Here is a 19,608-nt window from a genome sequence, read left to right as displayed (position 1 = left end):
ATGATGCATTCACAATATTGGAACATTATTATTATGGTTTACCAGATCATATGCAGTTTATTAAGAATTGAATGTCAGTTTGTGTGCTTGCACTGAAAAATGAACGATGTCAAAGCGGTGTTCAAACTCGTGTGAACGAGCGAGTTTACGAGCGAGTTCACGCGAGAGTTTGAACAACGCTTTGACATCGTTCATTTTTCAGTGCAAACACACAAACTGACATTCAATTCTTATAATTTCGCACTTTGACGTTTACACATACGTTTTCCACCCATTTGTAGATGATCATTGTTTAGTGTGTTTTAATACCTGGAAAATGTTGTAATGCCATTCGGTTCAAGAACGTACGTATTGCAGCGATGTTTGTATACACAGCGATTTTCTTAACACATGTATCCCAACCGCCAGATGAACCCGCAAACTGCGAAACATTAAACTCCTGTAAAAAGGAACAATGTTCGGCAATCCGTTTGGTAGTGACATTGCCAAACTTGGGGTGACTTGAAACAGGTTCGTTGCGCGCGCGAAATTGGCATCACCAATTATTGGGGGTCCTTGAAACCGAAGCGAAAAACGTTCACACAAGTATGAACGATTAGAGGGGTTCAAGAGTAATGAACCTTGAAATTTAGATCACATGACCGCTCTCTCAACCAACCAACGTTCGGGAATCTGTGTAAACTTGAAAGCACGAAATTATTATCTTTTGACAACCTTCTTTTGATGATGTCTGCAAATAAGAACATCAGACATCAATTTTTGAAAAATATAACAAGCTATGCTTTCCATTTTCAACATCGATTGTTTAGAATTGTCTTGCGAAATATTGCAATGTCATGCAACATATTGTGATGAAAAACATTGCCACATTTCTCAGTTGAATATAACTTCAGTATATTGTTTCAGTCGTGGATGAACAGCATCAAGGGTTGTACCCATGCGCAGAGCATTACAGATTTTTATTTGTGCAATGACAAATTTCATGTAACTGTGACTGACACAGAATACTATATTAAGAATGAATAATCCTCAAATGTTTTTAAAACAAATTTTAAGGAACAACTTTGGCAAGAAAACAGCTGTGATCATGCATTACTAGTACAGCCACAAAACACATCAGGCCAATTAGCAAGGAACTGTTGTTGATGTCCCAAGGTCATTCTTAACATTCCAGGCATGCACATTCCAAGCAAACACAAAACATATGGGAGTCATCAAAACATCAACTTTGTGTGTGTGTGTGTGTGTGTGTGTGCGTGCGTGCATGCACGCGCGCTTTTGGAGAACAACTAAACTGTTTAGGAGGTCATCCAGAGAACTCTAACACATGTATGCTAGAGCTATCCACCCCAGTGAATGGTACTCAGAATTTAAAATCTCTATTTCCATCAATGACAATTTTTTGAAAATGCTTAAGTGAGCAAGTGAGTGGTGGGAGACATCCATGTGGAAATGTGAGTCTTCAGCTTGACAAGCGAACCACAAAGCTACCCCACCGCCCCTGAAGATGTTTCAGTGACATACACAACAGTGTTACAGTTGAGCAGTGTTGTAGCTTGATGGCGTCTCCTGTCTTAAAACAATTTTCACACTCACTCTATATGAATTTATAAAAATGTCCTCATTATGCATCTTTGCAATCTGTTTTTTGACCATGCAGGCTCAACATGTCCCTTCCTCCCTTTAATTGCTTATTTCCATGGTATGTTTTATATCTATAAAAAATTGTGGCTTTAAGTAACTCATTGCTCACATCTTTGAACAATTTTTAAAATTTCATGATATAAATTTAAATCCCATGATCATATTTTTAATGCTTGCAATTTACAACAAAACACTTACTTTGTTAAGTATTGTCCTCACATATTTCTATGTCCTGAATATTTATATATGCTTACATACAACTGTAGCTATTACAAAACCCCTGTTTAGCCAAGTAAGCTTTTTATCAACCTCGCCTGCTTGTGTTGTTCATTTATTTAGCCATTAAATTATCAGTTTCAGCATGTCTGAAGGACTTGTCCAGCTTGCACCATCAACTGCATTGTATTATACATAGGAAATCTAAGGCACATTAATAACAAGATATATATCCTTAATTCTTCTTCCTGCTGCGGATACACACAATGATGACTGCAATCATAAGAATTCCAACAGTGCTGAACACTACAATTAAAGTGATGTCAACTATTGATAAAGTGGTTGTGGTAGTACTTTGTCCTGTGGTAACAGGGCTAGTTGCTGTAGAAAGGCTTGATGCAGGGGTTGGGCTAGATGTACTGGATTGGCTAGATGTACTGGAAGGGCTAGATGTAGTTGTATCTGCAATCGGACAGAGAAAATACTTTCACTGTTGGAAATTAATTGGATTAAGATCACACATGAACTGTGATCAGTGGTTAAGAGATACCATAAAGTGTTATTTGCACATTAAGTCACTGACTTTGGTTTTTAACTGACCCAAGTAATTAATAACCTTTTTCTGTTTTATGCAAAGCCATATTCTCCTACTCACCCTTAGCCACAAATAATATATGTACAGCTATCATACTACACTATCCTTGAGCATACAACTTCAAAATTTCAGTGAATGTGAAGTTTTGTTGAAGATACTAACAACATTACCAACTAAGGCTGGCTAAAAATTATTGTAAAAAATTATTCACAATTATTCTACATAATCTATTGTGATGAAATAAAGTTTTAATGTACTCACATAATACACAAAGCTAGGTCTATATTCATTGGCTGCTTCTAGATTATGTTAAAGGCACTGTTTTTTGTAGGTGATTCATGCATAAATGTGCAACCATTCACCAGTAATACAAAATACAGTATGTTGATTTCTTTCAAACACTTTTGGTCATTTTTGCTCATGGTCACTTCTCCGATATACATCGTTAATCGCATGATGTTAAGTTAACAGTTACCATTCCGTATGATCTAAAGCCAGTCCTGTTATCAATCACTTAGATTATCTCCCTTGTTCATCTTACCAACTCCTAAATGCCATTTAAAGTTACTCAGTGTTTGATTGGGTTCCTGACTTGTTTAATTAACACAATTACCTCCTCCTAAAATATTTTAAAACAAACAAACATTACCACTGACACATGTGGTTTCATAATGTTACTTGTTCCATCAAGTTTCCAACTACCAAGGAGGTTAAATGTACATTTGATAATAGACAGGCTGCCCTAAAAACATTCTCATATCTAAGATAAAACATTATGGCATACTTGGCTAAATTACATTTACATAGCACAAAAGGAAGATTCTATGAAAACACGTTATCTCTGTAATGCTTTCCTAACACAATTTCTACTATTTCAAATACAAAAACCCCACGCATTAGAGTAAGAAATCATGCTTGGCCAACTTGGAGTCAAACATCTTGCCTATATTGAATAACAGGTTGTGTAACCTGTTGTGTCTCTGTAGTATATGAATAGTGAGTACATGAATAGTGCCTCTGATCACCAAGAAGTGAGGGCGTTAACGGGTAGGACGAGATACAATTGTGAATGCAAAACTATGGGGAAAACAAACATGCAGTTGGGTTAAAGAGTCTTCACTCTGAGGCTGCAACATGCACACTCTTGACAAGTTAAAAAACACTTTAAGCATGCAACCACCACAGAGCATATAGCATGGTGTACTTGTAATATTGCTATCATTAAAATTCAGACACAATGAAAATGCCAGAGATTAACCAGTCTTATTTATCTGATGAACAGATTCCATCTGGGTTAAACAGACAAATAAGCATTGTCTAAATCAGTGATTAATGATGACAGATAGAACACACTCGGGACAGATCACTGATACAAAGTTTCAGTATTTTATCAAGACAACAATAATCAAATGTTTCGTTTTGTTATCAACAGAGCAAGAATTCTCCCTGGCTACACTTGTAGGTAGGGCTACATGTGATATTTTCTGTTGTTGTAATAGTTAAATCACTACTGTCTCTACTGCAGTAGTTGGACAACTACAATATTATTATGAGAGCCTTTCCTTCTCACATAATGTATCACTAGTGGATCAATCATTGCTTTCACATCATCAAGTAATTTTCATTAATGGGAGACTGACAGCTTCTGAAATATGGTTCCACAAAAGTCATTATAAAACAAAATGGTAAACGAGAAGATGGCATACAGAAAGGCAAGTGTTGTTGTTTCACAAATATGTCTTTTGTCATCAGCCAAAATGTAGAAACTATAATAAGTTAGGGGAGGATGGAGACAGATAACACATGACCTCTTTCACCAAGAAACCTATGTACTGACAGTTTGAACCAACATGCTTTAGTTCACAGGAGGTTCAAACAAGGTTCCTGCCAACATGTACAACATGCAAGTGATGCACCTCACAATACATGCAGAAGACACTCTTCAAGCATGCACTGTACATATGACCATCACAAACCAGCACTACAGGAGCCCTGCAATCACTATGAGACTGATCTCCAGTGACCAAGTGGATACCAGCATGAAGGCAGAGCTTCCTGTAACAGTAGATACAATGATACATTGATCACCAAGATATAGTGGCAGCGATCTGCTTGTTTGTTGTTGCACACTGCACTATTGTGCCATATGACACTGGTCTGTAAATACACAGACAAGACAGTACAGTTTTGACATCACAGACATACACAATTTGCTGATGGTGATACACATAATTCATGTCAGAGAGTCTGACTACACGAACCATTCACTTACCAGAAACGTCAACTGATGTTCATACAATCAACTGAACAACTCGTTTTTTTATAGGAGAGTTACACAATGTTTAGAGTGTTGTTTCATTGCTTTTTAAGGTGAGCAGATTGCTACAGATTGACAGTATTGAAGTGGAAGCCCATGACCAATTTCTTGATGAATGAAGATATGCTGTAAAAGTTTGTCCCAATGTTGAATGACAAATGTTCCACCGACTAGCAAGACAAATCCTGATAAGCACATACAAATATCCAGAAAATGACTGTTGCATGATTTTCCAGTCATCTAGTGAAGAGGTAAAAGACAGTAACAATAAATCACCCAAATGAACACGTGGACTGATATTAAACACTTAAACTCTAACCAACTTTATTTACCAAGCTATTATAAACAGATTACCTGAACTACCACATTGGGTCAGGTGATAAAAAAAGAACGTGCATTTTGTTGAGAATTTTCTCAGATTCTCATATATCCATGACAATCTGTGATAATCACAGTCCATATTTAGCAGGACTGCTTATCATTGATAGACTTACCTTGTCACACTGCCATGTCACTTATATAATACACAGGTTATTTGTGAATACTGATCTGAGCGCTAGATGTGAAGGTCAACTATTTATTTCATATTGCAGAACCCTTGATGTCAAGGTGGGTGAAAGCATAAATCTACAAGGAATTTTATTAATAAAATCTATGATCGTCAGTCAAAGAATAATTCCAAGATAATAAATACCAGCTCTCAACTACTGTAAACTCTTTTAATAGTGTAACGGGGAGCACGTGTTTCGTTTCGTGCAGACATTTTACTTCTGGGTGTTGGTCGTTAACTTGCGTTAGTAACTGTACCTTTCGTTAGTCGTGGATGCAGGAAATGTATTTCCTGCGAGGTTTGGGTATCATACTTTGATTCTGTTCCGTCGGTGGTTGAATTGTTTTCGCCGCCATTTTCTGTTGCAGCCAGGTTGTTTGGTATGAGCAAACCTGATTGGTGGAGGGCAGATTGGCTGGCCAATCGTGTCGAGGTTGTTACGTAAGACGTAGGGCAGCTGCAGGGTATTTAAGCGCGTAACACAAATTGTTCAGTGTCTGTATGATCGACGACCGATCACAGGTGAGGTTATCCACCGCAATATGTCCCGTGATGGGACAAAAAGATGTTCCGTGACAGAGCAATGAGTTCCGACTCCACTCCCTGTAAGGTTTCAGTGTATTTTTCGGCCAATAAAGAGAAATTGAATAGAAAAGATTGTATATTTTGGGGTAACTTTGTTAGTGGGGACGGCCGGGTGGATTTCAGCATAATGCCAGACAGTAGGATTTTCATATATTAGTGTAGGTGCAGTAGAGTGTAGGTAGGCTTTAGCGTTATTTCAAGAGGGTGGTTAAAGTGTAGTTGAGAGGGTTGGGAGAAAGTAGGTTAGGTTATTAATAAAATATTTTAAGTAGTTGTGTTTGTATATCTTTTGTTCTCAGGAATTTGTTAGATTTGATTTACTGTTTATATTGTTTTGTTGAGTTCTAATTTTTAATAAATTATGTCTTTATCTGAGAAATTTGTTGGTTTTTAATTGCTCCTCTGGATCCTTGAACTGGGAACGGAACGGCTTTGATTGAGAACACACAAAACACAAGGCAAAGCAACATGGTCATACGTAGTTAAGGCCGTTCCCGTTACAATAGCAAACATTATGACCTGTTGTTTTTAGTCCCAGTTTGACTACCCATCCAATATACAATCTGGTGCAGTCGAGAGTTTTTTAATTACTAGCTCTCTCCCCTTCATCAGGTAGACTGTTCCTCCAAAACTTATAAACAATTAGAGCTGTACCAGGTTCATACAATATTTATTCAGCTAATGACATGTTTGCTCCAAACCCTTCGACAAGACCACTTTTCGGCTGCTCCTAATGCAGTGCACTCCCAATTAGAGCTATGTGGGTGCATGGAAATAGAAATATGCCAGGAACCAAGCTCTCGCGCGAAGCCTATACCGAGATCTGATCGGGTTGTTTGTCCCTTCGGGAAGCGAAGAGGAAGTACCACATATCGCAAGCTCGATACACGCAAATCCGAGGTGGTATAGACCCCGAGCCCCAGACGACGACAACTCCCGACATGGCCAAAGTCTTCGAGGCCCTGCTGCAGAAGTGTTGCCCCATGTTGCTTTCCGACCGAGAGAAACAAATCCTGGAGCAATCGGGACACACGTTCTACGAACGCTACCAGATCCCAAAACAGTTTCTCGAACTCTTCTTGCTGTGCTTTCGCCCGCTAGTAGAAGCCGGCAAAATAGTCGATTTCGTATACATCTACCCACCCAACCATAGTGTTTCCCCCAGGCATATTTGGCAGGGCGCAGCGCCCTGCCCTTTTTATTTAGCGCCCTGCCCTTTTTATTTAGCGCCCTGCCCTTTTCATTTAGCGCTTTGCCCTTTTGAATCGCCGTATTATCTGCCCTTTGAAAAATCCAATATTTTCCGGATTTTAACAAAGGCAGGAGTTAGCTCCCTTCCCGGATGTTTTTGTTGTGCAATAAAACTACCTATTTAAGCCATGGCGTTTTCGGCTTTGTTCATTTGCATTCTGATTCACAATGCCAACCAAAGAAAGAACAAAGAGGAAAAGAGAAGAAGCTGTGAAGGCTGAAGTGAGGAAGTGTCGACGACTCCTTGATTTCTTCGCTACCAAACAGGTACGACTTGACAATGACTTCCGCCATTTTGAACCGATAAGCGCAAAATTAGAAAACATTTCCAGCAATAATCTAGGTTCATGTGATCTCTTTATAGCTAATTAAACATGCTCATTCTCTCTCTGTTATGTTTAAGAACATTTGCTGTAAATACTTTACGTCCATATCTTATTTTAGTCTTTTTGTGAGGAGAAAATAAAACGAATGAAACAAAGGGAAGCCATATCGGACATGATCACTTCAGATTATTCCGAAGTTTTTTTCTTTCCCTTTTCCATTTCAATGCTTGTCTCAAGTATTTAAAACACACCTGTGATTGTTATCCTCTCTAATATTACGATTGTGAATAGATTCTAATATGTTTTTTGTACTTTTAATTCTTCTTGTTTAGTCGACCTCGCTCTGAAAGAAATCTTTCGGAAGCACGTTTTTTATTTCGATTTTCTAGATATACACAAAACCCTCTCGCTTGCTATAGTAAATATTTGCTGGGTATATCTGTTGAAATTTTATTTACTCTTTGTAAATGTACGATTACCGAAGTAATAATTCCAATACCTAAATAGATACAGGAATCGAAGCCACTTCAAACATGTCTATTTCTGAACGTATCTAAGTGTATTTTTTGCACTGCATACATGTAGTTTTTCATATTCTAAAATATCGGTAGAGATACTAAATTATTTTTTCTTTGAAGTTCGTAGATTTTGTGGTGGATAAGGTGTCTACAATAAACAAAGGCAATTTTTACCTGTCTCCATATCTAGTCTTAAAGATTTTCAATACTAAAAATAATTGTTCCAAACTTTTGTGTATATTTATCTGATATTTTAAACTAATTTATCCTCAACTGAAATGTTTTTTCTGTGTGTGAAAAATTACTTTCATTGGGTATTTTTACTATTCTTATTTTCTTAATATTCAAAGGATGTTTTCTTATTACCAATTTACAAAATACAATAAATTTTGTCTGGAAATAAACTGACTTGTATGTGTATTTCAGGCCCGATGTAGAAGATTCCGAGCTTGTTAGCTATGACATCGACAAGCGGTTGTCATCCAGTGACCCAGCTCCTCAGAAGAAGAAAGATGCAGGTCACAAGCTTGTCTTCGATACCAAGTGGAAACAAGGTCGCCCATGGCTAAAATACGTTGAGGATGCGAACGAGGAGGGTGAAACAAGCTGCATGATGTTTTGTTCTGTTTGCACTAAGTGGAATGTGAAAGGACGAAATGGATCCATGGTTTGGACACAAGTTGGATGTCAAACCGTAAGACTGGACAAAATTACTTTGCATGAGAACTCTCAAATGCACCAGGAAGCAGTCAAACTTGAAAAGGATGATGCTGTGTCCATTCATGACATATTTCATAGTTATTCTGAGCAGGAAACGTCATCACTGGTAGATGCACAGAAAGTTTTGTTCTTTTTGATCAAGCACAATTTGCCACATACGACATTGTTTGGACCTCTCATAGACTTGTGTGCTGAACTTGGTGCTCCCAATATAGCCAAACTGAACCATGGAAAGAATGCCACGTGACACTGGACATAAAACAGTTCAGGAATTTCTTGAATGTCAGGCTGAGGTGGTAGAAGAACAAGTCCTACAGAAGATGAGAGAGAGCAATTCATTTGGCTTGATGCTTGACGAATACACAGATGTGTCAACCAGAAAACACCTTGCATTCGTGGGCCGTTATCTGGAAAATGGAGAGGCGAAACTTGCATTTCTCCAGGATGCTGAAATTCCTAATGGAACGGCAGACACTATTGTAGAGAATGTGAAGGACTATCTACACGAGACTGACTTGGACCAGAATAAAATGACCTGTTTTGCAAGTGATGGTCCAGCTGTTATGACAGGCAAAAGGAATGGAGTAGTTGCTCAACTGAAGAGAGACAATCCTGCTTTGGTTGATGTCCACTGTGTGAACCATAGACTGCAACTGGCTGTTAGTTCAGCCTTCAAATCAGTGACTGAAATCGAATCAGTTGATGAAATGCTAATGGGACTTTTTAAGTACTATCATTACAGTACTGTAAGATCCAAGAGCCTTGAGCAGATGCAGACATTGACCAGAGAAATGGAAAACACTGCAGATGACACAGACACATGTAATGTGACAATCAAAAAGGCTGTCCACACTCGATGGCTGAGTCATGAAAAAGCTGTTCATGCTGTCAGGAGAAGCTATCCTGCAATCCTTGCTGACCTTGAGAATGCAGTTGGTATGGGGAATGACAAGCGGGCTGGTGACAAACAGAGTGTGACTGCCGAAGGTCTGTACAAACAGCTCATGTCCTACCACAAGTTCTATTTCATCTTGCTTCTGTGTGACGTCTGTTCACTCCTGTCAGGATTGACAAAGATGTTTGAGAGGAGAGATCCAGACTTAAGTGTTGTTGAGCCTCAGATGAGAAGTTGCTTGGCATCTTTGAAAAAGATGAAGGACAAACCTGGTCCATACCTCTCCCGCGTGGATCAACTTGGAGAGCAGTATAACCTGGAGAAAAGTGATAGCAGGAGAACAGATGTCTCAAGGTCAAAGACTCTGTTCTTGGATAAACTGATAGAGAACCTGGAGGAGAGAATGAAGGTCACCCCCATCCTGACAAGCCTATCTGCACTGGATCTGAGGAAGGCTGGAGACTCTTCATTCCTGACATTCCATGGTGATGCTGAGGTATTGGAAATAAATTCACTCAAACTGATTTTGTAAAATATAACAACTTTGATATTGATAAAGGTAAATGTAAGAAATGAAAACCAACTTGTACTATTCAAAACTGGCTTTTGCACATTCATATATTGACATAATATTCACATTTTGCAGATTACAGAACTGGCTGAGCACTTTGACCTGGATGTTGATAAAACACAGCTTGAGTGGAGTCAGGTCAAGGAACTCTTTGCTGAGGAAGTTGACACATGTTCACCATCCACCATCTTGAAGACTCTGACAAGCCTCAAGCCCCAACTGGGAGACCTCTACCCAAACATTGTGAAGCTCCTGAGTATCCATGCTACAGTGATCCTTTCGACATCAGAGGTTGAGAGAGTCTTCTCCAGGGTAAAACTCATTGTGACAGACCATAGGAACAGGCTGAAAGTGAATAACTGCACCAAGCAACTTATGGTCAGCATGAATGCTAAGTCATCTACTGACATTGACTTGAGGACGTGTGTGGCCAAGTTCTTGGCACGAAAGAAGAGAAGAATATGAACAAATAATTTATGAACTTGCATCAACTGATGTCAGCCACAGTAAATTACTGAACCCTTAATTGTTGTGCCTTTTTGGTTTTCTGAATGCCCTTTTGAGTTTTAAAGTGCCCTTTTTTCTCTGAGTCTACCCTGCCCTTTCATTATCCTGGGGGAAACACTAAACCAATTTCGACCCCCGGCAGTTAAACTCCAAATCATTCTCGCCGTCAACTGCTATCCAGGCCCCAAGGACGGACACAACCGATGCACCGACTGCCTTGCCACTCGGAACTGCCTGCTCTCTTCGGACCCGACAACTCTACAGGCAAGTGCGGCGCCATCAACCACTGCGTCGACAGCAAGAAATGCGTTCTCTGGGAAAAGAAAGTGATAGACTACACACCCCAGGAGCGACTTCCCCTCGAGGTTCCAGAAGAGATCGTGGTCGACAGCTGTTTTGCAAATATAGAGAACCTATACGACAATGCCTGCGCTTTCTGGAGCATAGGGTACGCACTCCTCGCCAGCAAATTGGTGGACCATTGTCCGTGCAAGGAGAAAGAGTCTTGTATCTTCCGACAGCTATCGGGGGAAGCAGAGGTACCACAGGGACGGGCAATATTTGGCATACCCCATTGCCCAACTAGGGCGACCCAAGGATATGGAAGTAGCACCCCTCCGCAGCAGCCAACACAGAAAAGCCGCGGACGTCCCAGAAGGAGTCTACTTGTGCAAAAAGTTTGCTGTAGCGAGATACGAAGGGAAGAACCGGCTGTTGTTGCTACTCGATCCCCGACTGGGGAAACGATTCCAGTTTACGGCTACAAGATATGAGAAACGATTCGGGCCGCCGGTGGAATAGAACGCCTACGGTTGGTGCGGGAACCGTTCCTGTGCATGCTCGGCAAAATCTGCCGCTCCCCCATATCGAAAGAGAAAGACGATAGAGAAGTAGAATTGCTGCTTCCAGACCTTGGGCGAGAATAGGTTCTATGGGTCCTTCCAGACACCGCAGGGCTAGGGAGAGTAGACCCTCCGACAGCTCGCCTAGTATTTTTGCAGATGCAGTCACGGGCTGGGGGGTGCAAAGGACGAATGGAGTCGTTCACTTGTCTAGGCCGTTTTCGTATTCAAACTGCTTTTCGTGGAATTCATGGTACGGAAAGTAGGGCACACACCCTGACAGGGAAAAACAAACGCAAGGCCCGTATACCCTACTACAATATGTTTTTTCCCCAAAACGCTGCATTCCACACTCTACTCCATATGGAAGGGATCCCCACGTTTGGTCTTGGGTGTTTCTACTTTCGCGGTCGGTGTGTGGAGGGGGCGCACGAAGGGGGAAACTGGTTTGCTGTGCTTCCAGGTCTTGTAGACGACCTTCCAGAGAAAAACAGCGGCTAGCGAAAGGTAGGTCCACCTTTGGGCTGTTTCTAGCTTCTGCCGCACCTTCTGGATATCCAGACGGGTCTCTTCTTGCTCCTCCTCGACGTTTTCCATTTCCTCCCGGAGTTCTTCCTTGTCGTCCTTGTCCAGCATCGACAAGATGTCGACCAACAAATTCGTGGTTTGCTCCACACGAGCCGGCAACGTATTCGTGGTTTGCTCCACACGAGCCAACATCGCCGCTGTTTGCTCCACACGAGCCTCTAGCCTCCCCAAGCGGTCGTAGAAGTCCTGGATGGTGGGCACAGTCGGTGGTTCTGCAGCAGGCAATACGATGCTGGTAGACGGCTCGCTGGCGAGATGGCCGCAGGCAATGCGTCTGTGCTGGGGGTCGACACTGGATTTGGAGCTTTCTCTCCAGTGGTGTTGGTAGACGGTTCCATGGCCGTATTCCATATTTTGCGTAGTCGATTGGAACCGATACCGAATCGTTGTCTCGTTTCTTGTGCTGGGACTCTTCCATGCATCTTGCTTAGGAAATGCTTAGCAATGCTTAAGCGACATAGACATAAACACTGTGATGGGTCCACCATTGGCAGCTCAATGAAACTCTGGTACTTTAATATCGGGAGTCTCACACACACCGGGGCCGAGAAAAGTTCAGCATTTCTTCTTCAGTATATTTACAGAAACTATTTTGCCACCCAGCCTGTAGCACGAACAAATTCAATGGGCGACTTCTGTCTTCTCCGGAACTGATCCTACAAACGTCGGAGGCGAGCATCTAGCTCTCTGGACATCCTTTTCCTGGGTGCTGCAGGAGCTCTATGGTCCAGCTGGGCAATCCGTCTCCTGTTCATTGCCTCTATGCTCTTAGTCTTGTGAACAGGGTACTCAAAGTCTACCTGACTAGTCAGTGGTTGAGGAGGTCTGCCAGTCGATTGTTGAACAGCATCCTTCAGCACACGAAAAAGTCTACAGTGAGTAGCTTGCTGACGATCAGGCATAAGACAGAAAGCTATGGGAATCACAGTATTGCCAGTAAGAGCGTGAATCACGTACAACTGATGCCAAAGTCTTGGACATGAATAAAAAGTTCCATCCGTGAAGAGGACATCAGGTTGCTGTAAGGTTGAGAGTGCTTGCTCTGTAGAAAACACGTGCAACTTGTCATCATCTCCATCTTCAACAGCAAGAAAGCGACATCCATCATATGTAGTAGTCCATCTTCCTTCTAGGGTGACACCTCTACGATGTTCAGGCAGTGCAGGAGTGGTATTCCTTCTATGTCTATAGAATGATGATTTCACTCTGGACAGAGGTTGTGCATCACCAGCATCAGCAACAGGCAGTTGGCAGAGCTCTTCATTATAGATCTGGGCCCCGTTTCACGAAGCTCTAGTAAGCCTAAGTTCTCGTAACTTTTCTCGTAACGTCGAACCTCCTATGTTACAGTATAGGAGGTATGAATGCTATAAGGAAAGTTACGAGATCTTAGGCTTACGACAGCTTTGTGAAAAGGGGCCCTGGGTCATTGGAGTTGACTCATCCCTGGATCTTTTTCTCAGTGTGCTCATGAGTCTGACTGTGGCTGGGTTGTCAGGCCCGTGATTGTGCTTCCCGGTAACTGTTCTGTTCTTCCAGTAGTAGCCACATTACCATCTCTCAGATACAACAAACTCTGCTTTCTGAACACCAGCCATAGCTGACACTTAATCTCTGACTGGGTCTCACATACTTGCTGATAAAGGTGACAGCTAAAACATTTTAATTTTAATCAGTGTAGAGGGATTATCTTAGCTTGGTCTGTAATTGGATTATGTCCAATTTTCAAAACAACCTGCACTAAAAGTACGAAAGGTTTTAATCTGAGTAGACGAGTTATCTCCAAATATCAAAAGAATTATGTTCAGTTTTCAAAACAAATGAAAGTATGATGATTATCTGTACTTTTAATCAGAGTAGAGGGATTATCTTGGCTTGGGTTCTAATGTGGAGGGATTATGTCCAAATTTCAAAACAAACAATGAATGATCACAAGATGGGATGCTCCATTATATGTTTATGTTCATGTGTAGTCAAACTGGGAGGATACCGTTTTAGTTAGAGTGTTTATATAGAACTATGGTCATGTTTACCAGTTTGGTAAAACACAAGCACTAGTGCGGTGATGGTGGACCACGGGAGAGATCTGGGCTATAAATCCTGGCAAAGCTAAGGGATGTAACTCTGCACCAAGAGGTACAGTAACATAGACCACATGGCATCCTGGGTATTGATACACTGATATACACTGATTTACACACCTCACACATGTGAATTATAAGAAGGTAGAATTAGGTTGTGCATCTGTTACAGGTATTGAGAAAAACATGAAGGATTTAACATTATGAACCACACAGAAACACCTGCTACCAAAATGAAAAAGAGAATACATATTCAGAAAATGATGAATGTGCAACGTTAGCAAAAGTAATGGTACTGATGATTAAAAGAGGGTCTGGTTTAAGCAAACTATAGTGGAAGCTGTCTAAACTGGCACTTATTGGGACTGAAGAAATAACTCGGTTTAGAAAGTGTGCCGGATTGTAGAGCTGACACGGTTACCTACGACTAGAACTCAACCAGGAGATATAACTTGTATCTGACTTTAAATGCCTGAATCATACCTTGGTCAAGAGGTTGCAACATGGACATGGTGTTTGCAGGCAAAAACTTGAGCGTAATATTGCTGAGTGACACTTTGTGGGTGTGGCTTTGATCGTTATACATAAACAGTAAGATCTTCCGCCTAACAACTCACTAATTACATGTACAAGTATACCCATACTGAACTAAGATTAAATTTTCTTTGTCAGCCCCCATGTAGTTTCAACGCAGGATTAATTGGTGACAATACACATCCGGCAGACTCCTTGCCACGTGCCGGATTAGCGAACGCTGATTACTGTATAAAAACATTTTCAGGTGGCTAATTTCATGGCGAGACCGGAATTGACAGCTGCCGGATTGCAGAGCTTTCAAATGATGATAAATGTACTAGCCATGGACTATGCCTGTGTTGACAATTTGCCGGATTTGACAGCTGCCGGTTTTGACAGCTTCCACTGTAGTATTTTCTATATTGTCACATAGCAATGTTTAAGTTTATCGCTCTTGCTCTGACTCAGTTGCAACCTTACACTAAAAATCAAAGGGTAACTTCTGATAATCCCAAAGTTAATCATGTCCTACAAAAGTAACAGGCACTGAATGACAATACATTTTTCCGCAATAACTTCAAGGGCTTTGAAGGATTGTTTCATCTCTTCCTTGACTGTTTCATGACATGAGTTAAAACAATTCCACCTGAAGGTTGGAAAAAGTCCACTGAGGCATAATATCTAATGTCAGTAATCTTTGTGTAGTAGACATTAGAAAATCACTGACAGAGGCCAACTGATGACTAAACTGTAAGAAGTAGTTTCGATGAGACTGCTTATATAGAATGATAGAGAATTAACGGATCAACTTTGAAGCAAGGGGAGAGTGAGTGAGTGAGTTTATTCCTGCTATATGGTGGCGTTCTGTAAATAATCAAGTCGGGACCAGACAATCAAGTGATCAACAGCATGAGCATCGATCTGCGCTATTGGGAACCGATGACATGTGTCAACCAAGCCAGCGAGCCTGACCACCCTATCCTGTTAGTCATCTCATACGACAAGCATAGGTTACTGAAGATCAATATTCTAACCCGGACCTTCACGGGTCAGCAAGGGGAGAAAAGGTAGTGGGTAGATACATTTGGGAAGCAGGACACATGCATATTTAGTTACACAATACTGGTATATATTGATCTCTACATTCTGGTATACACAAGATTTTTAGGCACAGTATATTTACTATCAGTAAAGGCAAGTGAATTGATACAAGGATCATTTTGACACCAACTGTTTAAAAAAGCAAAGGACAACATGGATAACTGAAGCCAAAAGGGAAGACAAACAAGAAAGTTAGATACACATACCACTGGTGTTATTCATTGTTGTTGTTGGCAATGTTGTTGTTTCTGAATAATAATAATAATGGAACTTCCAGTGCATTTATATCTTCCATCAAATAGATAATCATAGTGCAACACAAAGACTAAAATACAGAGTGGGCCTGGGAAACTGGGAAGCTGTTTCAAGAGAATTTCAGAGCTCAGTTGCCGTGTAGGCAAATATTCTGTGACCAATTTTGCTTTAGATTGCTCTGATCTGGCTTCTGGTATATAATGAATACAAATAGAGAAAAAGTAAGTTTTTTATCAACATATTGACCAGAAATGCAAAATCTTGCCACGTGAAAATACACAAGGACATGTGTCAGATTTTACACAACTTACAGAAAATCTGTGCATCAAGGATTGAAAAGGATAAAAAATAACAGGCAAATGTGCTGGCATATTTTTTATGGGAAAAGCTCAAACATGTTTTCATGGTATCATCAGTAGTAAGTTTAGTTGCACAAGTCCTTAAGAGACAGATTCATTCTTCTTCTCGAAAAGGCATCATACTAAAGAATTATCACTCTATGGCAAATCAGCCATTTCTGTTATAAGTACTAAGTTGTGCTGAACTCGTCGGGACCAAGGGAAAAGTTCAACTAATCCATGTGTTCGACACATATGTCAGCATAGAAAGGACCAAGCACCAACACGACCAAAGTACAGCATCATTTTTCTACAGTAGACTGTATATATACGAACAATACATATTTGCCATAAATGTTTACTGCAGTACTGATCATTAAATGTAAATCACTTTATTTGTCATGACAAATAATTATGCAAACAAAAAGATAAGAATACATGTAATTTAACAAACTCACAAGCAACCCCATATGACATTTATCAGTCAATATAAAAACTTGTATTGTTCACACAAACAAAATCGGACGGTGACGTGACAACAGCATGCGCCATTGTGTGTTTAGAGATTTCCTGTCGGTCTGCAATCAACATGTCATTGGTAACAAGCTAATTAATCAAGTTGGTAAGTGTGATGACAATGTATGTATAGATGTGTAGTTAAAATGTAATTTTTATAATAAAATTGACATTTTATACTTATCCTGACTCACACTTAATGCTTTATCTCCCTTTCCCTCCGAATGTTGAGTGGAAACCTGTGTCCCTATGTTCCCAAGAAAATTAAAAAAACTTACTCACCCAGCAGGGCCCCTTTGCCTCCTTTCCTGCCATTTGTCCCATGTGACCGGCGGACATATTGTCGCTCTCTTCGAAATCTGCCCCCACTACAGCTTGCAGGGAGGCCAGATGGTGGTGAGAAGGTACCTCAGCGTATGAGTCAGGATAAGTATAAAACATCAATTTTATCATAAAAATTACATATTTTTCCTTATCCTGACTTATTGCTTGAATCCGACGTACAGGTGGTGGGTCAGCCACCTATTTGGATTTCCTGTGACTGCTTGATCAATCCGAGTCTGATCATATACCCAGAGAGGACGAAACTGGTGGATACCATATACATCTTCTGTGGAGATATCTCTGAGATAATTGCTGGTGATGAACTGCTGGATGATCCCTGGAGTTGAATCTAGGGCTTGTATTTCTGACATTCTAGCAGCTGTAGCTAAGGCGAGTAGGAATAGCGTCTTCAGCAAGTTAGCAACTCAAAATTAGCTTCCATCAGAAGCTCACTGGTAAGATGTTACAGAACTACGTTGAGAAACTCTTCCATTTGTCATCATAAAGATTCCAAGTTTCCTGAGTGCTAAGGTAACTGCCTTAGCTGCTCTAGTAGAATACCCTCGTCTGGTGAGGCAGAGCGGAATAGGCTCTATGCATATAATTGGAATCCTTGTGGATTGACATAAGGCCTTGTCTGTGGATGTATTAGTATACTCAAAGCCATTAAAAACATAATTTCCAATTCAAAGCTTATATACTGTGTCAACGCGTGGTATATGGTTGACAGGGGAATTAGCTCGGAATTAAGACGAATTACACATATTATATATACAATTACGAATTATATACAGTTCTTGACAAAAATGGACAGGTCATGACTCAACAATTGACAGATAGAAAAACAATAGCACTTCCTTGACCAGTTGATGTGATGGCAGACACTGCCAAACTGTATGACCAATAAAGGTTATAAATGTTGTATACAGTAATTAATTGCCTGACAAGTCAATGTACAATGCGGAAGTGACATAGAATACAGATTAGCATCATATAAATAATTACAATAAAGTCTCACATGTCTTGAGTACATAGTTTTTACTTTTTAAATATTTGGACGATGGCTGTCCTGATTTAGTCACTATAACAACTGTAACAAATTGCATCAAAGACGCATATAACAAGGAAAAATCAATTTGATCAATTTGGATAATGTCATGGAAGAATCCATTACAAAGGCACAAATCAGGAATGTCTGAGAGTCACAGAACAGAGCAGGGATCAGCAAGATTCAATATCGGGTATGTCCACCCTGACACATGCCTGAAGCCGCCGAAGCATGGACTGACACAAATGTCTCAAAACACACTGTGGGATTGCTTGCCAATGATGTTGAAGTGCCTGTGGCAACTCTGCAACAGTTCGTGGCGGCAGGAGTTGAGTTTGAACCCGTAGTCCAAGTTCATCCCACAGGTGTTCAATCGGTCTTGTCTGGAGACATTGCAAGCCAATCCATAACACGGACCCGCTGATTTTGCAGAAAGTCTCTCGTTAACCTTGCAGTGTTAGACCACCTGTTCACAGACGCCATGTCGAGCCAGCAAAGGGAGTATCACTGGACGAAGGACATTGTCAACATAACATTGAGCGTTTAGGTTGCCTTGAACCACCAACAACTGTTACCGGAAGTTGATGTTGATAGCAACCCATACCATGATGCCCCCACCCCAAAAACGATCCCTTTCCTGAACGCTGTTACGAGCAAAACGTTCACCACGATGTCGTTTAATGGAGTGAAGTTCATCAGGAAAACTGAGGTTGAATCGGAGAAGATGACATCACGCCATGGAGTGTTACCCAGGTACCCAGGTACCGATGCAGTAAAATCTTACCTCGGTAAGGTCAACAAAAGAATATACCAAAAGCAGCCAGGCGTCTTCGAACTGTTTGTGGGCTGATACAACATTGCCATGTCCCAACTGTTCCCCTTGCTGTATCAACAACTGTCTTGAACCTGTCTTGAACTACTCCAGTGGTGTTGAAATGGTGTCTGAGCAATAGTGGATGGATGGATGAACATGATAGCATCGTGCAACCGCCACTTGTGAAGCACCCTGATTCAGCATTCCAATAGCCTGGTTCCTGTTGTCTTGCATTAGACGTGGCATTTTTCCCAAGTGATGAATTTTCGATTTTGGCGCCGTCTTTAAAGGGCCAGAGTACAGGGAATGCATGTGCAAAACATTTGACATGGGACTGCTGAAACTTGTGGATACAGCCAAATGTTGCATTTTGAACAATAAAGTTCATTACTGAGAACTGATCTTGGATTCAAACTCAGAACTCCACAAGAAGGGACCCAGCACACGTGGTGTCTATGTGCCTTTGGGGGAAAAGTCCATGAAAATCTTT

At 40.8% G+C, this 19,608-nt stretch overlaps 2 protein-coding genes across 4 annotated transcripts in view; one reads left to right on the top strand and one right to left on the bottom strand.

Moving 5' to 3' along the window:
• LOC124253575 overlaps positions 1-19,608 on the bottom strand; it is a 170,242-nt gene that overhangs the window by 19,112 nt on the left and 131,522 nt on the right. For 2 of the 3 annotated variants that reach the window (XM_046687374.1, XM_046687376.1), the window contains one exon: positions 16,030-16,071. The exons of the other annotated variant lie outside the window; for it this stretch is intronic. In XM_046687374.1, coding sequence (XP_046543330.1) covers positions 16,030-16,071 — 42 coding nt within the window. The remainder of the gene's footprint in view (positions 1-16,029; positions 16,072-19,608) is intronic. 3 annotated transcript variants of the gene reach the window in all.
• On the top strand, positions 9,834-10,714 carry LOC124253576. Its single transcript, XM_046687377.1, has 2 exons — positions 9,834-10,113; positions 10,264-10,714. Exons 1-2 carry the CDS (start codon positions 9,844-9,846, stop codon positions 10,651-10,653), a joined length of 660 nt encoding a protein of 219 aa, XP_046543333.1. The 5' UTR covers positions 9,834-9,843; the 3' UTR covers positions 10,654-10,714.

Source organism: Haliotis rubra, unplaced genomic scaffold (genome assembly GCF_003918875.1).
Source record: "Haliotis rubra isolate DU_JTF1 unplaced genomic scaffold, ASM391887v1 Scf545, whole genome shotgun sequence".
Taxonomy (NCBI): Eukaryota; Metazoa; Mollusca; class Gastropoda; order Lepetellida; family Haliotidae; genus Haliotis; species Haliotis rubra.
This window is presented reverse-complemented; position numbering and strand designations above follow the sequence as displayed.